Below are 21,544 nucleotides of genomic sequence, written 5' to 3'. Positions count from 1 at the left end.
TGGTATCAGGGTGGCAGTGCAACATATTCATAGTGGCTTAACATGCACCATGTGAAACCTGAACAAGCACCTAGAATTATTCAGTGCAGCTTCTACACCTTAAGTCTGAAAATGAATTCACATACTCACATGAACAGGAGTAGCTGCATATTGATGGCTAAAGGTGTATGGGCATGTCAGGTGGTTACTACATTGCAAAACTGGTATATAATGGTGGAGATATTTGGAAGGCATGAGCAAACACACCAGTATATTAAAGCCATAGCACCAATTGAACTGGAGGCTGGCAAATAGATTTAGTAAGGGATTTTGTCCATGCACAAATATTTTAACAGTGATTCTTTGCAGTGGCATCCATTATTTGATTCAAGGTAAGTTAACCTTGATGTCCTTTATTTTAAAAAAAAAATCAATAAAAAATTTACTTTGTTAGAAGTGACTTCTGGACACAAGAAAAAAGAAGGGGAAAATATAGCAATGTGGTTTGTATGTACAAAGACAAATCCAGGGACACTGCAAAAGGTTTTTTTTTTGCAAACCAACCAGTGTAGTAAAAACATATGAAGGCAAACACTGCATACCAACACACTTTGCACACGTAAATCTCAATTTTCAACAAGGTGGAAGCATGAAGTGATACCTTAACACTTAAATTAATAACGATCTAAACTGGTTAATAGTATAAATGTTTTATTGTTTAGCTCCTTGGTGCAAGACCTTACTGGATGTGAATGCAGTCAAGTAAGGCCATGGCTATAGTGCAGCAAAAAAATGTACCCTCTAACAAAGGGAATGTTAGAGCAAAGATTAAATTACATAAGTCAAGCACCCTGCTGAGATCTGCCAATCAATGGAATTACCAGGTGAAATTACCCTCAGGACTTTGACAGCTAGGGAAGCTATGTGTTGGGGGGGGGGGGGAATAAATGGACTGGAATTAATTTTCTCACAAATCAGTGCCATTTAAATTAAATTAGAAAACAAGGCAGCAGTAAACAGCACTTTGAGTGTGTTCTGTGGCATTTGCACTGTTTCTGTTTTAAGTAGTCATCCAGCAGCAGGGAATTTTACTTACACTGTTCTATTTTACTCAGTACTTTGTACGCATGCAACATCTATGAAATGACAGGAACTTTAGGCAAATGGAGGCCTGCATGATGTAACATTTTTGAGCCAAACAATGATTTCTGGGATACTGGATGGCAACCTGATTTATCCAAACCACGTCAGTATGCCACCCTCCAAGTGGTCAGAGTCTGGAAAATATTTAAAATCCTGTAAATAATCCCAGAGTGCTGTTAAAGTGTAGGAAACATCATGCCATGATGTTTTAAACATGTTTTTTGAGTCTGTGGGTGCAGTACTCCTTTAAGGTTCTAATGAGCTCTCACCGTATTTCTAATGTTTACTGTTTTATTTAACTTGCATTTTATCAGACCGTTGATCACTTGTTTTGGTGACTTTTAGTACCAATCCATTAATTCATTTGACTATAGACTTACAATTTCACTTGCTCTGCATACAGCCACAGCTTTTAATGATGTTCCAAGTCTGCATTTTTTGTAATAGTCTTCATATTTTTTTTTATTCCTCAAATTATTCTGTTTATTAATAAATGAACCATGCAACTCTTAGAATACACTGTCCTTGGCTTGATTCTGTTGCTCAGTAACTTAAGACTGTAGTATCTGTAGAGGCTTATGACTTTGTGAAGAATAAATGGTAGATAAACTGCACATTCTTTCTAGGTTTGTGATAATTCCAGAATGGTTCTCTGTTTGCTGTTATTTTGGCTTTATTATCTTGTAAAAAAGTAAACACAAAGTGTCTTAGATTTTTCCAAGTGACATATATAAGCATGGCACACTACATTTTAGCTTTTATTCTGTTTCACAGCAAATCAAATCAAAATGTTTGCATTAAAAGCTTTAGATTTCTTGATAAGTTGATTTGCATCAGGAAGCTTCCTGGTGGTTGCATTTGGACCATTTTTAAGTACAAGTTGTACTTCACTATTTTCTAATCAGGCTCTCAAATATATGTTTTCTCTTCTGACACCAGTTAGTGCCTGAATGTTGTCATAGTGTTGCATAAACAGATACTTGACTGAAGTCTGATGAAACTTATTTAAACGTGAAAGCGCTCACTGTTTCTGGATCCTGTATTTGTTTTTTTGTGTGTTATTAAAACTCTTGAAGTGAAGACTGGAGTTTTTTTTCAACATTTTATATTTTTCAGCTGTGGAGAACCTCCTTTTGTGTATTTACTTCAGATACTTGACTGAGTTGCAAGCCTTGATGAGGTAATAGTTGAGACTGTTTCCAAAAGGAGTACTATGTCACATGCAATTTCCTGTAGGTAGGCTTTAACATATTTATTTAAATGAAGCTTGTACTAGAAAAGAATGAAGGAGCTGGGCAAGTTTTGCCACAGCCTTCCTGCTGTGTTAGTCAGTACCTCCTCTCTAGACCTGTGGCCAGACTACACTCTGCTTTAGTATCCCCACGCAAGCACACTGTATAGCCCTGTAGCAGTGATGCTTACAATGAACATTGTACAGTCATATTAGCACACTAACCATAACAGTAGATGCTTGAAAAATGGGATCATGTCTCCTTCCCCCTTTCTAGTTGAGCTTCCCCAAGTCCTTCTGAGACTCTGTCCTATAGGACTGGGAATGCACTTTAGAACATTTCCTTTCTTCCTTTCTTGGAAGGGTCATAGAATAACTGTTCAGATGTGGTTCTCTCGTGGATAGGTAAGCAGAAGTGTTGATGACATTGCTTTCTCCAATACAGAATTCAGGATGAAGTGTTTTTTTTTTTCTCTCCTTTTTCTGTCAAGTTAGCTTGTGAATTTTTTGTATAGGAAGGAGATCATGTATACTCACTCATAGGGTGTTCAGAGCTGTAGAAATCAGACAGTATGAAAATGTTTGCCTGCTGCTAGTTTTGAAGCATAAGTGATGCAAAAAATCTACTATTAAATTTACTATGCTCATAGAACTGCACTTTTTTTCATGTGATTGAGGAAGGATATTCGTAGAAATTTGAGACATTGAATAAAAGTTTAATTCCAGTTTTGTTTAGTGCAATTATCTTTTTTCCCTGCCTTATCACACAGCATTAGGCAACTTGTTTGGACAAGTTACTCAGGCTCCTTCTCAGCCCAACCAGTTGATGAACACAGCTAGTGCCCTTTCAGCACCAACTCTACTTGGGGATGAGCGGGATGCCATTCTTGCAAAATGGAATCAGTTGCAAGCCTTCTGGGGAACAGGCAAAGGATACTTCAACAACAACATCCCTCCTGTTGAGTTCACTCAAGAGAATGCTTTCTGTAGATTTAAGGTAAGAAATTAGAACTTTATTAGCATTTTATATATTTACTCAAGAAAATCTGTTAGCATTATCATACTTGTGTTCAGTGTTCATTTTTTTATTTCCCCATTGTATGAATCTTGATTTTATTTTCCAATAAGCACTTGCATTTCCTAGCATATGTAGTCTGCCTTGTGGATTAAAAAGCTAGCACTCCAGTTTCATTGCATTTAGCAGACTGGGCATATTGTACTCCCACAGATGTCCTTCAAGGATGCAACTGCAGTCCTGACATATGGGTTGTCCTGCCTCAGGCAGCCTTTCGGTCAGCCGGATTCAAAAGTCTGGGTCCGGCGTCAGCTGATGTCGCCCTTTCCCCGACGTCAGAGCGCCTGGGGTATAAAAGCGTCAGCCGACGCCATCTTCTTCAGTCTTTCTTGCCGCGCGGCGCCCGAAGCAGAAGCAGTTCGCAAGTGCCGGTCGGCCAGCTCCTGTGTTTTCAGCTACTGAAGTCTTCAAAAAAGTTAAGTACCCCGTTGGGGACCTTTTCTTGCCTCAGCCGATGTCAGATAAAACTGTAAAAGTTAATAATTGTTTAACTTGTGGGAAACAAATACCTCATAAGGATTTCCACTCCTACTGCTTACCCTGCCTAGGCCCAGAACACAACGTCTCGGCCTGTACAGCCTGTACTTCTTTCAATAAACGCACTCTTAGGCGTCGGTCAGAGTTTGCACAGGATTATTTTGGGGAAGGTTTCTGTTATATCATGCCATCGGAGCTTCTGACAGCACATTTACCTAAAAAAACGGCAGGATAAGGACCGACACCCGCGGTCTCGGCCGACACCACGCTTAGGCCTACCGCAAGTGTCTCGGTCTCTTCTGAGCCGGTTTCACAACTGCTACAGACCGACGACACCGCCCAACCGGTTACTTCGGTACCGGAGGCCAGCTCGGTGCCGGTTTCTGTTCTCCCCTCTGAGACCGTAGCTCAGGATATTTCTAACACCATTTCAGTGGATAAGACTACTCCAGCACGCGGGGCAGCCAGGCCTCCAGTGTCTATGTCCATTAAGGCCTACACACGTGCTAAGGCTGCCAAACAGGCTAAGTCTCTCCCTCCAAGATCTGTTTCTCTGGGATCCACTTCTGGTTCTCAAATTTTAAGTTTAGCTGAGGACCTTATTTCTTTAATTAGGGGTTCTCAGCCACATCCAGAGAGAGGCTGTCAGCCACCTTCTGTCAAGAGGCCTAGGGTTGAGCAGGTAGATCTCCAGTCCTCCGATGAGGCCTCAGGTGATTCTGCACATTCAGACTACCAGGAGGAGGCCTTCTCGGCCTACGAGGATTCTGATGCGGAGGAATCCATTCCCTCTGCTTCTCCTCCTGAGGAGTTTTCCTTTGGGGAAACGCTTCATTCCATGAGGGAACACTTCAAATGGCAAGGCCAGGAATACTCAGATTCTAGGAAAAAGTTAAGGGAATTTTTAAAGCTACCTCAGCATAGACCCTTAGCTATTCCTCCAGTTTTAAATGTTTTAGATGATGTGTACTTAGAATCTAGCGTTTCCCCTGACTCCCTCCCCCCTGCTCCTGTCAAGCCAGACAGGTACTACAGGGTCCCAGACACACATCAATTTCTGTACAAGGGCCATACTGCTGACCCTGAAACTATTTCTCAGGGGCCTAAAGGGGTTTTCTCCACTACTGCTAAGAATCCACTTCCTTCGGAAAGAGATTCTAGGGCTTTAGAAAGGTGGGGCAAGAAAGTATATACATCTTCCACCCTTTCTATGCGAGCATTAAATTATCAATTTCATATGATTCAGTATCAGGAATACATGTTGGATGACTTCCAAAAGAAATTGGCTTCCCCTGAACCATTAGATAGAAAGGGGTTACAGGAATTGGTTCATAATACTCAGCAGGTTAGCAACCATTTCCTTCAGTGTGGATATGATGCATTGGAAGCATCATGTAGAGCAGCAATGACAGGTGCGGTCATACTCAGACATGCTTGGCTAAAGGAACAAACATTGCCAGACCATATGAAAATTAAGCTTTTGGACGCACCACTAGAGAAACATAAGCTATTTGGTGCTACTGCACAAGAGGTTTTAAAGAAAATAGAGGAAAAGGCAAAATCAGTGCAAACAGTCAAAGATTTCCTCCAGGTACTGCCTCCAAGATTCAGCAGGAATTGGCCTTCTAAGCATTGGTCCTTTCCAGACGCAGACAAATTTCAAAGAGGCAAAAACAGACGTGGCAGAGGTAGAGGGCAAACTCGAGGCTCCTACAGAGGATATCAATGGCAGCCTCCGAACCAGAGAGGTGGGGCAGGACCTTCCGCTGCTCCGCAGGGACAATCTCAATGACTTGACTTTGACTCCGCCATCCAGGGCTCAGTTAGAAGCACCTTTGGGCAGAAAATTATCTTTATTCTCACAAAATTGGCACAATATTACAAAGGACAAATGGACAAAGGATACAGATTCCATTTTCATACACTACCAACAAGACATGGCAGGCCAAACCTGCCACCAAATCAAAGGGCAGAGGCACTCAAACAAATAACAAACCTACTTCAAATAAGAGCAATAGAAAAGGTTCCTTCTGCAGAACAAGGCCAAGGATTTTATTCAAGACTGTTCCTTGTTCCAAGAAAAGAAAGCCAATGGAGACCCATTCTGGACTTGTCCGCACTGAATACTTACCTTATTGTGCCAAAATTCAAAATGCTGACTTTACAGCAACTCCTTCCCATGCTGGGCAAGGGGTCTTGGCTGGTAACTCTGGACCTCAAGGAGGCATACCTGCATGTCCCAATCAGACAATGTTGCAGAAGATACCTCAGATTTCTTGCAGGCTCAGAGTATTATCAATTCTCAGCATTGCCCTTTGGCTTATCTACTGCACCCAGAGTGTTCACGAAATGCTTGGCATCAGTAATTGCACATTGCAGACTTCAGGGGATACAAATATACCCTTACCTGGACGACTGCCTTATACAAGCGGACAGCCAACAAGCCTTGTTAAAAAACTTGGACTATGTCATTCACCTACTGCAGGCCTTGGGATACACAGTCAATATTCAGAAATCAAGTCTCGTACCATCCCAACAAATACCTTTCCTGGGTGCCACACTGGACACAAACACCCAGATAGCGTTTCTGACAAAACAAAAATAATTACCAGAATACTTCAGAAAATTGGCAACACACACCCAGATGACTGCAAGGAAAATCCTGCAGGCCCTGGGTTTCATGGCATCTTGCATTCTTCTGATTCCACACGCAAGGCTGCATATGAGGAAACTACAATGGTATCTAAAAAGTCTATGGTCTCAACACAGCCACAGCCTGGAAGCATTGATCCCACTCATTCCATGCCTTCAAAAGGAATTTCTGTGGTGGGCTCAAGCAAGCCAGATAAACAAAGGTCTGCCTTTCAGCAAGCCTCATACAAGTCAAACCATAACAACAGACGCCTCAGATCATGGATGGAGGGCAGATGCATTCAAGGACAATGGACACAAAAAGAAAAGCATCTGCACATCAACCAAAAAGAAATGCTGGCAGTGATACATGCAATCAAGGCCTTCAAAAAGTTCATGCATCAGGGCCATCTACTAATAAAGACAGACAATACCACAGTTATGTGGTACATAAACAAGCAAGGAGGTACCCATTCCTACCCTCTTTGCAGACTGGCAATGAAACTCTGGGATATTTCCCTACAATTAAAAATAGAACTGCAATCCCAGTTTGTACCAGGGAAGGACAATGTTCTGGCGGACAGCCTAAGCAGAAACATCATGGATCCACACGAATGGATGTTGCATACAGACATTTTCTTGCAAATAACTCAAGCATGGGGAAGGCCGGACATAGATCTTTTTGCCTCCCACCTCAATCACCATCTGAAAAAGTTTTGCACAAGGGCATACCATCCTCAAGCATGGAAGGTGGACGCTCTCCCCTTCAGTTGGAACTCTCTAACACTATATGCCTTCCCACCTCTTCCTTTGATGACCAAGGTGTTGCTAAAGATCAAGACAGAACAACCGAAAATCATACTGATAGCTCCAGACTGGCCAAGACAACACTGGTACCCACTGCTACGGAGCTTGACACACACCAATCCGTGGCTCCTTCCTCAATGGACACTTCTTCTGACACAGCACAATTACAGGATACTACACCCCAGCTTGAAAACATTGAAGCTGACAGCTTGGAAGATTCCATGACTATTCCTCAGGATACACTTTCCAAAAGGGTAAAAGATATCATCCTGGAGGCGTGCAGACCTTCCACTAGAAAAACATACTCAGCAAAATGGAAGAGATTTCTTATCTGGAACAGCAAAAAGGGTCAAGACCCATCAGTGATGAGCATTCCACAGATCCTAGAATATTTGGCTGAAATGATCCACAATGGCCTTTCATATTCTTCCATAAAAATACATGCTTCAGCAATATCTGCCAAATATAACACTGATCCGCCTGTATTTTCACACCCATTGTTAAGACAGTTTCTAAGAGGTATAAAGAACATCAACCCTCCAAGGAAACCACCAGTGCCTGCATGGGACCTCAACTTCATGCTGGAAAAATTAACTCTTCCTCCCTTTGAACCAGCAGCATCTTCAGAGTTGCAATTTCTGTCTTGGAAGACAGCTTTCCTTCTGGCAGTAACCTCAGCAAGAAGAGTCTCTGAGCTACAGGCCCTTATGGCAATACAACCATTTCTCATTTTTCATCAGGACAGAGTTTCTTTGAGAACCAATCCGTCATTCATGCCAAACGTGGTATCCAGGGTGTCCCTGAATCAAGCTATTCACCTGCCTACCTTCTTTCCCAATCCTCAAAATAAAGGAGAGAGACTTCTGCACGCCTTGGACATACACAGTTGCGCTACTACTTGGACAGAACAAAGTCTTTCAGAAAATCTGACCAGCTTTTTGTAGCTTTCGCTGCTGGATTGCAGGGAAAAGCAATTTCCAAACAGACAATTTCTAAATGGATTGGAAATTGCATTCGATTCTGCTACTCTTTTCATGGAAAAACTGTGCCAGCTGACATCAGGCCACATTCCACCAGAGCTACAGCCACCTCCACAGCCTTTTTAAGAGGAGTGGCAACAAAGGACATTTTAGAAGCTGCTACATGGAGCTCCGTGCATACATTCTCCAAACATTACAACCTGCCTTTATATTCCAGATCCAGAGCAGGGTTTGCTTCTGCAGTCCCGCTGGGCATTTTAGCTACACCATCTTTGTCTTAGTGCCTACCACCCCCAGGTTGGCTATGATATTCAACCCATATGTCAGGACTGCAGTTGCATCCTTGAAGGACATAGTACAGTTTTGTACCTACCATAAATGTAGATGTCCGATAGGTATGCAACTGCAGTCAGGTTTTCCTTCCCACCTACCCCTCTGTGGTATTATTTTGGGTTTCTACCCCTCATTTTAGCTACCTGGGGTAATCTTTTATGGTGTATTTGTTTTTATGTTGTTGTACTTGTCTGGAATTTTCTCTCTTTTTCAAAATTTAGCCTTCCTTAGAGGGCACCTGGCATCTGGGGCAAGAAACACTGAAGAAGATGGCGTCGGCTGACGCTTTTATACCCCAGGCGCTCTGACATCGGGGAAAGGGTGACATCAGCCGACGCCGGACCCAGACTTTGGAATCCGGCCAACCGAAGGGCTGCCTGAGGCAGGACAACCCATATGTCAGGACTGCAGTTGCATACCTATCGGACATCTACATTTATGGTAGGTACAAAACTGTACTTTGCACAGAGTTCATTCCTTTGCAGATCCATCAAGTCAGATTGCTAAATATTTCTGTTAATATGTGGTGCATTTTACCATAATATTTTACTAGTAAGAGCAGTCTGCATTCATTAATTTTTCATCAGTTATTCATCTTCCATAATAAAATTTGCTTGGTTTTACCCAGAGGGATAAAGCACTGACTTTGCCTCAGACAACACGAGTTTGAGTAGCAGATCTTGTGCAGGGGGAATGGAGTGAAAAGATGTTGCTCACTGTGGAGGGTGAGAGAAGTGGTTCCCAGTGTTGCCATATCAGATGGAAGCTTGCTGTTGGCCACTGTGGGGTGACAAAATCTTGGTATCCCAAGTCATTGATAAGTGATGGTAGTTCTGAGGAAGTTTTGTGTAGCACATGTTGGGATGAAGGGCACTGGATACTCTGATGCAGCACTGACATCACCACATGGGCTTAATTTTGCATTCATGAGTAGGCCAGGGAAATGTTATTGGTGTGGAATTTCCAAGGCATTCAGTAGGTCTTGAGACTGGGGGGGCACTTGTGATATTAGATCTTCCCTGTGAGCCCAAAAGCTGCCAGTCTGGATGGCCTACAAGGGGTGTGACAAGCCAACAATGAACTACCATCCAACATTATATCCATCTCCTCCATAGCACAATTTAAAAAGCTACAATCAACTCGTACAATGCGTGGCTATGCACCTGTAACACTCCTGGCTAATACTAACGTCTGTCTAGGTAACCATATTCTGCTCATTGTGTAATAACATATTGCTCTTCTTGAACTCACTGAAACTGTAAATAGCTAAAATCTCATTTTTTTATATTCTACATATAATGGTGAGGATATCTCCGGTACACTGTATTTCTTCTCACTGTATAGATACTACTATTTTCATATGTATTGTCATTGCAAGTTTGTATATTTCTACAGTGATATTTTGTATTTTCTGCTGGAGCTTTTATCCCCGGGCCTCCGCTGAAAAAGGACCTATATCCAATCTGACTTTTCCGGTAAACAAATGTAAAATAAATAAATAAATGTAAGCTGTAGTGAAGGCTGATGGTACTCAAGTTTAACAGGATAAAGCAGTCTCACTGCAGCTTGTATGACAGCCCCCCTTGGAGTAAGGGGAGGCTTGATGTTTATCAGGTATGGAGGCTAAAAGCAAATAGAGAAATTAATGTAGAGTTTGCTGGAATCCTAATTTTCAATTTTGGTGATTCAAAAAAGCTTTGTGTGCCAGTAATGTGATCAAAGAGCAGCATGTAGGAAAATGAAGTCATGAGAAGCAGCAGACTTGGGTGAGGTCACGGCTGATATGATCATGCTATTAGCGGAGTTTGAGGAGAAAGGGCTCCTGAGGGTGCTTATATCAATATGGAGAGAAAGGCATATCCTAAGTGACTGGCAATTAAGTATTCTAGTGCCAGTGTACAAGAACAAAAGGGACGTTCACAACTGTGGGCACTTCAGAGGTGTCAAGATTCCTGTCCCACTGCATGAAAATTGCTGGAGAGGGTGTTTGATAAACAAACGAGCAGAGTAGTAGAAAGTAAGCTGGGAGAAGAGCAGTTTCGATTTAAATCAGGATGTAGCACACCAAGTCCAATGTTAAGAAGAAGCTAGAGATGAGTAGAGAGTTCATCTGGGCATTCCTAGACTTGGATAAAGCATATGACAAGGTCCTGTGATGGTTCAAAATCTTGGAAACATTGGCATAATTAATCAAGGCTATACAAGGACCCAGTGACACACGAATAAAACAAAGTGTTTGTTCTCTCAGATGGCAGGTTTCCCAGAGGGTTTAGGGTGAATCAGGTTTCAGCTCTACAATTCATAGTGGTTATAGACTACATTAGCAAACATGTTGATGGGAACAGATAAGTAAAGCTGCTGTATGCAAATTATGTGGCATTACATGCAGACTGTGAGCAGGAATTTCAGCAAATGATAAGGGAATTAAATGCAAAACTGTAGGCACATGGGTTGAAACTGTTTACAGACAAGAGATGTGCCATGGGAGCAGATGGAAGGAAATCTGAAGAAGCTGAAAATTGAGATAGAAGGGAAATAGTGGGACAGGTTTACAGTTTCAAGTATTTGGCAGAGCTGGTTGTGGTGAATGGAACTCTTAATGAGGAGGCCAAAGCTAGAATCAGAGGGGCTGCAGCCACATGGCACAGAGTGTTGGGGTAGTGTGTGTGTGTTTTTGTGTGTGTTTTTGTGTGTGTGTTTGTGTTTGTGTGTGTGTGTGTGTGTGTGTGTGTGTGTGTGTGTGTGTGTGTGTGTGTGTGTGTGTGTGTGTGTGTGACAGAGAGAATGCCAAAGAAGCTAAATAGTGAAGTGTACAAATACTGGTGTGACCAATAGTACTGTATGGTACAGAAACCTGGTCAGTAAAGGCAGAGTAGTTGAGGAACCTAGAGGTGATGGAGATTAAGAACTTGAGATCGGTGATAAGATGCACAGAAGGTCATAGAGACCAGGTAACAGTGGTTCTGGAATATGTGCAGGAAAGTAGATGATGATTTGGGAGAGAAGGGAAGATGGCAAGAAGAGAAGACGATATTCCACAAAGAGATTGATGGATTGCATGAGAGAAGACCTATGACGGGCATAACTGTTGACAAAGGTAGTAGAGTAGCATTCAGTCAAGAGAGTTGGCAACAGTTGACACGACAATCTTACACCATGCAGACAATTTTAAAAAGGGGTTGATGCTGAGGATGTAATATGACTGAAGCAGAGCTGATGCACCAACTGATCAACACAGGATTTATAAAATAAATCACACTTGGTATCAAGGTAATTTTACTGGACACACAGCCCCTTTTGAGGCAATCCTGGAGCAATATCTGGTTAAATGACCTGCACAGTAGCCCAGTGGAAACTGGTGATGGTGGGTCTCATTCAGTCCGCACATAATCTTAAACTTGTGCGGCAAACTGCTTGTGGCTATATGATGGCAGTTTTGAAAGTGAGCATTCAAAAAAGTTTTAATTTCAGTAGAATTGAGTACATTCATTAAGTGTACAAGAAAGTATTTTTGGAAAAAGAGGTGATCTTCAGTGTGCAGTTATCGTTTAACTTCATGATGTTATGTGGTCCTGTCTCGCCTACATTCCTTACTCACGGGGTTCCTCGGCCAAAATTCTCTAGCACAAAGTCTCTAATTGGCTGGGCTAACCCGGTATCCCAAGATGCACCTCACCCTAGCTCCAGATTTCATTTGCCGCTCGTAGAGTTAGGACGTGGTCTCGCTTGGCTGTGGCCAAGTACCCTTTCAAATACTTTTTCTAAGTATTTTAGCAGTCTGTTATTTTACAAAAGCTATTTTAATAGTTAGTTTTCTCCTTGTCTAAGTTTCATTGTGAGTGTTAGTGAGATTGGGTGTTTGTGGTATCCCTTTGTTTGGCGGGCTAGGCCCGTTTAAGTTAGAGGACCTAGTCCTCTCCTATGTTGTTTTTCTGGTGTTAAAACAATAGTTGGATTTGTTCTTGTCTTTCTTTCCCTGCTACTCCAAGAAACATTTGATTTAGAGTTCCTTGGCCGTTAGTGGTGTTTGTTTACCCGCCTTCCTCTTGTGTCGTTGTTGGTTGACAGTGTACTGTTATTTTTTACCATGTCTAAAGAGCAGAAGGAGCATAAACCCTCTGGGTTTAAAGAGTGTACTAAATGTGGCTACAAAATGTCTATTACGGATGGCCATGCCATCTGTGTGTATTGTCTTGGGGCTATTCACCTGCAGGAGTCCTGCAGTTTCTACCACGTTTTTAGCGCGAGGGTACTGCAGGAAAGAAAAAATAAACTGATTTTGAAGGGCCTGATTAAGCCCTCTTCTGAGGAGTCCTTAGATTCTTCTTCTTCTTCCAGTCCTAAATCTAAGCCTTCCAAGGCCAAGAAGAGATCTCCGGCTCCATCTGCTTCCTCGTAGCCCCCGGAGAAGGTTAAAATAGTGGTTGCTGCCTCCTCTGCTCCATTGTCCTCGGGGCCACAGGAGAAGGTTTCGATGGGAGATACTACCTCCTCTGCTCCATTGTCCTCGGGGCTGCAGGAGGTATTGGTGGTGCTGGAGCCGACCTCGGCTCCGATATTATTGAAGCCTATTCGGAAACGGTCACCCAGTGTCTCCGGGTAGGAGATCCCGATCTCCTTCTATTTCCTCCAAATCCTCTAGGCTGTCTGATTTGGATGTGGATAGGGTGGTCCAGAGGCTCCTGCAGTCGGCGGTGCTAGCAAAACTGTTCTCGGCTTCGACCCAGGCAGCTCCGGAGCCAGTCCCCATTCTGGTACCTGTGATTCCTCCTCCGAGCACCCATGTGTCGTCGGAGCCGGAGTGCTCTGCGCTGAGTGATGTTCTCATGTCAGCTCCGATACCCCATGTGAGTCTATCGGAGCCGGCGTCTGCTCCAACCATGTCGATTCCATCCTCTGGTTTTGGTACTCTGGTTTCCACAGTCGGACCCGAGTGGGATACCTCAAATTACTGTCTGTTCTGAGCCTCCCTCTCGGTGCTTCGGCTCGGGGAATCCCAACTCCGGTTGTGGTCTTGGAGACGGGTCGGTCCTCGTATTCGGGGGGACCTGCCTTCGAGGCCATGAGGAGCACACTGGCCAGATCGTCAGTTACATCACCTGGATCATCGGTCACTCTGTCCCCTTGTACCCCGGCTAGAGCCTCTGATGCCCCCCTATCCTTGAATGGCGGAGCCTGAAGGTCTGGGGATACCCCTTTGAGCGGTCCCCTACTTTCTGAGGGCCCCTCAGAGTCGGTGCCTGAGGAGCCCCCTAGTAAGAAGTTGTGCAAGAGGAAGCACATAGACTCCCAGGACAAGTCCCTCACTTCCGATACCGACCTCGAGTCAGAGGAGTCCCCCAAGTCGTCCTCCGATGATGTCTCTTTCTCCGACATCCTGGAGATTTTGAGGCAGAGAGGCGACTGGCCTTCCAAGACCCCCTCTGAGGAGGAGTCGGTATTCCTCAAGGCCTTCGGAGCTCAACCCTCCGCCTCCTGGGTGTCTCCACACTTCGATGAACTCCTGGACTTGATTTGTCGAAGGGTGTGGGAGAACCCTGATTCCATGGAACCGGTGCCCAGACGTCCAAACAAGTCCCCCCCCCCCCCCCCGGACAAAGAGTTCCTTACCAAAGGGGTTTCGGCAGATGCCTTGGTGGTGGCGGCAGCCACTCAGCAGGAAGTTGCAGAGGCTTCTTCTTCAGTCCATCCTCCTAACAAGGAGTCCAGGAGTATGGACTGGTAAGGGAAGCGTACCCTGTCTTTGGCAACCTTTACCTTACGGTCGTTGAATTACCTCTGTCATTTCACTCGGTTCCAAAGAGGTCTCCTGAAGGAGCTAAAAGATACTCTGATGGGTAACATGCCTGAGGCGGTAGCGCAGACTGTTAACGCCCAGTTGTCTGCCCTAGGTTCCATTGTCAACTCGTCTGTGAGGCTCATATCTTATGCAGCCGAAGGGGTGAGTAGGGCAGCTAGCTCAGGCGTAGCTCTTAGAAGGCAAGCCTGGATGCGCCTGTGTCATTTCGCGGAGGCCTTTAAGTCTTCCTTCACTGACTCCCCCTTTGATGGGTCCTCTCTCTTCGGACCCAAAGTGAAAGGCACCCTCACCAGATGCGAACAGAAGGGAAAGACCCTATCCGCCATAGGGGCCCGTTTTTCTCTCCCTTCTAGGCCTTATCCCAAGGCTCAGAGAGGAGAGAAAATGTGGTTCAAAAAGTCTCAGAGGTCCTTTCCCGCAGCTCAAGGTGAGTCCCCCTCCAGAGGCAGAGGGGGGGGATTATTCCGGAAGATGCCGTCCTAGAGGCAGAGGAGACCCCCGCAACTCGGGAGACCTCGATTCCTTTTGCGGTTCTTCCTTCAAGCGTTCCTGAGGCGTTGCTCGACTGTGCTGTTCTGGAGCCAGTCAGGGGGCCGAATTTCGTTGCATCCGGAAGCCTTGGAAAGAATTACCCAGGATCGGTGGGTGCTTTGAATAGTACCGGAGGTTACACTATTCCCTTTGCGTCGACACCCCCCCCCCAGTCAGAAGGATCCCGGACATCCCACCCAGTCAACGGGATCAAGCAGCACTAGAAGTTGTAAATCTGCTAGAAAAAGGAGTCATCCAACCAGTCCCCTCAGACCATGTTGGATCAGGAACTTACGACTCTTTTTGGTGCCGAAAAGAACAGGGGACCTGCGACCCATTCTGAATCTCAGTCGACTGAATCATTACATTCTGAACTCCAAGTTCTGGATGGTCACACTTCAGTCCATTTTTCCACTGCTGGAGAAAGGAGTATGGATGTGCTCCATCGATCTCAAGGATGCCTACTACCACATCAAAATGGAGAAGGCATCCAGGAGTCATTTACGCTTCCGGTTAGGAGCCAGTCACTTCCAGTTTTGTGCCCTGCCCTTTGGTCTCACCATAGCCCCAGGGTGTTTACCAAGTGTTTGGCAGTGGGGACAGCTCACCTGAGACGTCTAGAATTCCAGGTATTTCCGTATCTGGACGACTGGCTTCTCGCTGCCCCCACCAGGCATCTGCTCGTTCAAGCCAGGGAGACGACCATCTCACTTTGCCAACATCTAGGAATTACTTTGAACTGGGAAAAGTCTGCCTTGCAGCCCTCACAGCGTGTTGTTTTTATAGGCGCAGAGCTAGACTCTATTCAAATGCGCACCTTTCTGCCACAGGACAGGATAAGAGTGTTGCAGTCTCAGATCCACGCACTGTTGCCCCTCAGAAAAGTTCAGGGCAGGGTTAGTTCTTCAGCTCTTGGGACCCATGGCCTCCACCATCATGCTGGTACCTCTGGCCAGGTTACACATGCGGATCCTACAGTGGCTCCTGTCAGTTCAGTGGTCTTTTCAGAAGCTTCCTCTTTCCCAACTGATACTTCTCACGGAACAATACCTCCTCTGGTGGCTATGCTCCTCCAATCTGGACAGAGGAAGGAGCTTGATTCCTATGTCTCCAGTGGCCACAGTGACCACGGACGCCTCCCAGATGGGGTGGGGGGGCATTATCTAGGCAGGACGATCCAAGGCACCTGGCAAGATCATGAGGTACACTTGCACATCAATGTTCTGGAGATGAGAGCAATGTTTCTGGCATTGCGAGCACTCCAAGACACACTACCTCGGGGAACGATTGCAATTCACTCGGACAACATGTCCGTAGTGTGGTACCTGAACAAGCAGGGGGGAACCAGATCTTATCCCCTCTGCAGAGAGGCCATGCGAGTGTGGCAGTGGGCAGTGTCTTCCCAACGGTTTCTCGTGGCAATGCACATTCCAGGGAAGTCCAACGTGATAGCGGACAGGCTAAGCAGAGCTATTCTGATGCCTCACGAGTGGTCCCTGAACAACCGAGTGGCGGTTCAGATCTTCAAGAGGTGGGATCATCCTTGCTGCGATCTCTTCGCCAGCCCCCACAATGCCAAATGCAGCAAGTACTTCACTCTGATCCCCCCACAGGGGGAGTCACCCAGGGACGCTCTAGCTCACGATTGGCCCCCCGGTCTGGTCTACGCTTTCCCTCCATTTCCTCTGTTACCAAGAGTGATACAGAAAGCCATATCCTTGGGAAGCAGGATGATCCTTATTGCTCCACACTGGCCTCGACAAGTATGGTTCCCTTTTCTTCAACGGTACACACTGGGATGGTCCGTGGTCTCTGGACCCAGTGCCGGAACTCCTGATTCACATGTCAGGACAACTTCATTCATCCCTGCGAACTCTCAGGTTGACAGCCTGGCTGCTCCACTTCCGTCGTTAGTCAGACGACATTCCTTTTCACCTGAAGTGGTGCACATCTTGTCTTCTTCTCATAAGTCTTCCACCAGGAAGATTTATTCCAGCAAATGGAGGGGATTCTCTATTTGGGCTCAAGCCCAAGGTTTGGACCCCTTCACAGCCCCAATTCCGTCGGTCTAAGATTTTTTAGCCATGTTGTTCCGTCAGGGCTCCGCGCCCGCTACCATTAAAGTACAGTTGGCTGCAATTTCCAATTTTCACACATCTTACGAGCCCTTTCTTATGGGACACAAACTCTGTAACCTTTCTAAAAGGCGCTTGGTTACTTCGTCCCCCTGTTACTGCCATGGGACCTGAACCTTGTGCTACAAGCTATGACGTCACCACCCTTTGAACCGGCTGCCACTTTTAACTTAAAGTTCTTATCTTGGAAGACGGCTTTTCTGATAGCCATTACATCGGCCAGGAGGGTATCAGAACTTCATGCTTTGTCCATTAAACCTCTGTATTTGATCTTTCATAAGAACAGAGTTTCCCTGAGGCTTAACCTTTCCTTCCGAAGGTGTCATCCACTGTCAATCTCCATCAATCTATTGAGCTACCAGTGTTCTTTCCGAACTTTTCCAATAAAGCAGAGTTCAGGTTTCATCAGTTGGATGTGCACAGACAACTGAGATTTTATTTGCATAGGACTAAGCATGTTAGGAAATCTGATGAACTGTTTGTATCCTTTTCAGAAAACAGGGCAGGTTGTCCTATTTCCAAGTGCACAATTTCTAAATGGATCAAAGATTGTATTTCATTCATCTACTCGTCAGCAGGCAGAACTTTACCCTTTCCCGTCAAGGCTCATTCCACCATGGCTATGTCTACAGTAATAGCTTTCCATGCTAGGCTTTCCTTGGATGATATTTGTGCTGCGGCCACTTGGGCCTCTCCCAACACTTTTATTACTCATTAAAAGCTGGACGTGGATTCTAGGGGCCGGGCTTCCTTTGGTTCCACGGTTCTCAGGAATATCTTCCTATGTGCCTCCCAGGATAGAGGTGCTGGGGACACTGTCCCGTGAGTAAGGAATGTAGGCGAGATAGGACCACATAAAATCAGTTAGTTATGTACTCACCATAACGATCGATGTATGTGGTCCATCTCGCCTACATTCCTACGTACTCTCCCACCTGCCCCCTTCCTAGAGGATTTGGAGGAATATTAGCTCTGTGGACCCTTCAAGGTCAGTGATTTTTTTCCCTTATCTGGCTGGAATTATTTCCAGTGTTGATTGAGTATGGGTTATGATTGGTATGATTGCAAACAAGATCTGGGGCTAGGGCGAGGTACATCTTGGGATACCGGGTTAGCCCAGCCAATTAGAGACTTCATGCTAGAGAAATTTGGCCGAGTCGGAGCCGATTCTCGGCTCCGAACCCTGTGAGTAAGGAATGTAGGCGAGATGGGCCACATACATCGATCGTTATGGTGAGTACATAACTAACTGTTCTACTCACTCACATGCTGCTTTAGTTCCTCAGAGAAACCAAAAACATTTCCTTAGAAACAGAAAGAGGAATTGTTACTTGTAGGGGATAGACTCAGCCTCTGTTTTTCTACAGACCTTCAATTTCTTTTAGCTCTCCAGTCGGTTTAGGCCCCACGACACTATCTTTTTGTTTTTCCTCAGCCTTCTCATTGAGCAGATTCCTCAAAAGCACGCAGTACTCCTGTGGCAAACTGAAGCTACATTTTTTCTACAGTACAACTTCGTTAAGACAGGCATAAGTGAAGGAGAAACTTAAAATGAAGGAGGGGGAGAGGAAACATTATTCAGGCAGTTATCACGCCATGTAACACTAACAATTTCAGTGTATTGTATTAACTGATAGTTGTAGTTGGCAAGATATCTATCTTGGATATATACAAGACTTTTACATAATTCCAGAAATTTTTCAACTTGCCTACCTGAAGTCTGTCTGATTTAATTTTGATTCGCATAAACTTTCAGCAGTCACATCATGTAAAACTAACCATTTGCCAGCATTGTTTGAGTGGTGACCCACCTTAGTCCACGGAGTTCCTTTCCCAGGAGAAGTCTTAAAATCCTGCTGATTGGTGTACCCATTAAAGGACCAATGCAGTCAAAAAGCTGAAATAAATCTGTTTTTTTCTTTTTTTTTTAATGTGAATTTAAAATCAATTCAATACTGCCAGCACCACAGTAATTGCTTACTACCAGTTTTAGATTTTTCCTAACCCTGAATGCCCTCATAGGGGCAGAGACACACTGACTTTGTTTTCTTGGAAAGCCGTGTCTTGCGCACAGCGTACTGCAGGAATGCAGCTGTTGAGATAATAATACCCTATTTTGTGTTGTAAGATCACAAAAACAAGGTAGACAGATTCCTAATGAAGGTTTCATGAAGGTATCATAAGAAGGTTTGTGGTTTACTCTCTTGTGGGAGGAGAGGGTAGCTTCTGCCATTCTGAGCTGGGAATTGCTGGTTGAAGGCTTATTGTACCTGCTTATTCAAACTTTTTTTTTTAATTGGTGCACTTTGTTTGCTGTAGCATAGACTAGATTCAGGCCTGCTGAATCTAGCTCTGTTTGTATAACTTGAGCACTAAATCAGGCCATCTTTTGTTGGAGACGGTTCACCTGGACCCTAGAGGCAGGAGTGTGCAGTTAGAACTCATCTGATTGACAGGGCTCAGTTTTGAGCTTTATCTGTTAATTTGTTTAAATCAGTTTGCTCTTGTTTGCTACATCAGCAAATCCAAGACATTGGCTGATCTCTGCAAAACTTGAGTAGAATCTTTCACTGTATGTTGCACTTTTTGAACTGCCTTTTTTACTAAATCACTGCTTATTTGAACTGTTTTTTTTCTGAAATTGTAGCACTTTGTTGCTGTAGCATAGACTAGATTCAGACCTGATGAATTTATCTCTGTTGGTATAACTTGAGCACTAAACCAGGCCATCTTTTGTTGGAGAGGGTTCCCCCTGCACCCTAGTGGTAGAAGTGTAGTTAGAACTCATCTGATTGAAGGTTGCTGGAACAGGGCCCAGATGTCCTTCATGTTTCACTGTTGCAGCCATCACACTTGGGTTATCTGCCTGCAGGTAGCCCTCAGTCAACCCAAATACCAGAGACTTAGTATTTCTGTGTCGGTTGCTGTCGCTCCAGGACTGATGACAGGTCGTCAGGGGTATTAAAACAGGCAGCCAATGCCATTACATCAGTCTTCATTGCCAAGGAGCCTGAAGCAGAAGCAGTTCACACGAGTGCTGGCCGGCCATTACCTGAGTTTTCGTTTCCAAATTCAATCATCCTGAAGTTTTCTAAAGCTGAGTACCCCGTTGGGGATCCTTTTTTCTTACTCTAACCGATGTCAGAAAATGTTAACAATTGTCTCGCCTGTGGAAAGCAAATACCACACCGAGATTTCCATTCTGACTGCATCACCTGTTTAGTCCCAGACCACGACGTACCTCACTGTCGGTTTTGTGCTTTGTTCAACGCCCAAACTATTCGTTGTCAAGCCCTTATTGTTGCTAAATACTTTTGCTCTCAATCTCCATATTGCAAAATGGCTTTAGTAAGCCATCCGACTACCGATCATCTGAAAAAACGTAAGGATAAAGACAGAGACAGACTGCACAGGTCCAAAACTGCCGACAATGCTTCCATTAAGCTAGTCGCCAGTTCGCCGGTACACAGTGAGGTGCTTTCGCAGCCCCTGATGCCCACTTCAGTGGATTTGCAGGCCACTACCAAGACCCATTCGGAGTCCGGTATGCCACGTGACTCTTCTTCGACTACAGAACCTGCGGATGTCTCTTCCTTGGATGGATCCAGAGCTTCTGAGGAAGTTCTTCGCACTATAGATATTCGACACAAACCGGTGACGACTTTCGTGTTTTCAGTTGTCTAAAACTACCAAGTTTCTAAGGCTAAGAGTACGAGCTATGCCTAAAAAACCAACGAGACAACCTCAAGCACCTGCTTCCTTGCCATAACACCAAATGCTTAAAATGGCATAAGACATTGTTATGCTGATTAGGGGAAGCCAGCCTTCCCCCTGCTAAGAGAAAAAGGGACCTGTCCCCAGCAGCTTTAACAGACCAAGAGTCTGACTCTGAGGTATCTGATTATGAAGACTTGCCTTTATCTGCTTATGAGGATTGCAGAGGAATCCATTCCCTCTGCTTCTTCTCCAGAGGATTTTTCTTTTGGTGAACCTTGCATACTTTAAGAGAGCATTTCCACTGGGAATACCAAGACTATCCTCAGTCCAAAATTAGACTCAGAGAATTTCTAGATTTGACACAACATAGACCAATATCCCCCAGTTCTGGATGTTGTGGATGCTGTCTTTATGGAGTCCAGTCTAACTCCTGATACTTTACCCCCTGCTCCTAGGAAACCAGACAGGTACTACAGAGTTCCTGACTCTCACAAATTCCTTTTCAAAAATCCTACTGCTGACCCAGAGGTCATCTCCCAGGGGTCTAAAAGTATCAAAGCAACTACAGCTAAGAATCCCACCCCTTCAGACAGGTATTTTGGAAGATGGGTTAAAAAAGTATACACCTCTGCAACTCTCGTCATTAGGGCATTGAATTGCCAGTTTCACATGCTGAAGTACCAGCAACATGTTATGGAACTTGTT

At 44.7% G+C, this 21,544-nt stretch overlaps 1 protein-coding gene across 3 annotated transcripts in view; it reads left to right on the top strand.

The window, feature by feature from the left end:
• Nucleotides 1-21,544, top strand: part of NUP54 (nucleoporin 54) — a 1,988,420-nt gene that overhangs the window by 980,356 nt on the left and 986,520 nt on the right. For all 3 annotated transcript variants that reach the window (XM_044061229.1, XM_044061231.1, XM_044061230.1), the window contains one exon: nucleotides 3,124-3,350. In XM_044061229.1, the coding sequence (XP_043917164.1) occupies nucleotides 3,124-3,350 (227 nt within the window). The remainder of the gene's footprint in view (nucleotides 1-3,123; nucleotides 3,351-21,544) is intronic.

The sequence above is a fragment of the Protopterus annectens genome, chromosome 2.part0, assembly GCF_019279795.1.
Source record: "Protopterus annectens isolate FY-2018-M chromosome 2.part0, PAN1.0, whole genome shotgun sequence".
Lineage (NCBI taxonomy): Eukaryota > Metazoa > Chordata > Ceratodontiformes > Protopteridae > Protopterus > Protopterus annectens.
This window is presented reverse-complemented; position numbering and strand designations above follow the sequence as displayed.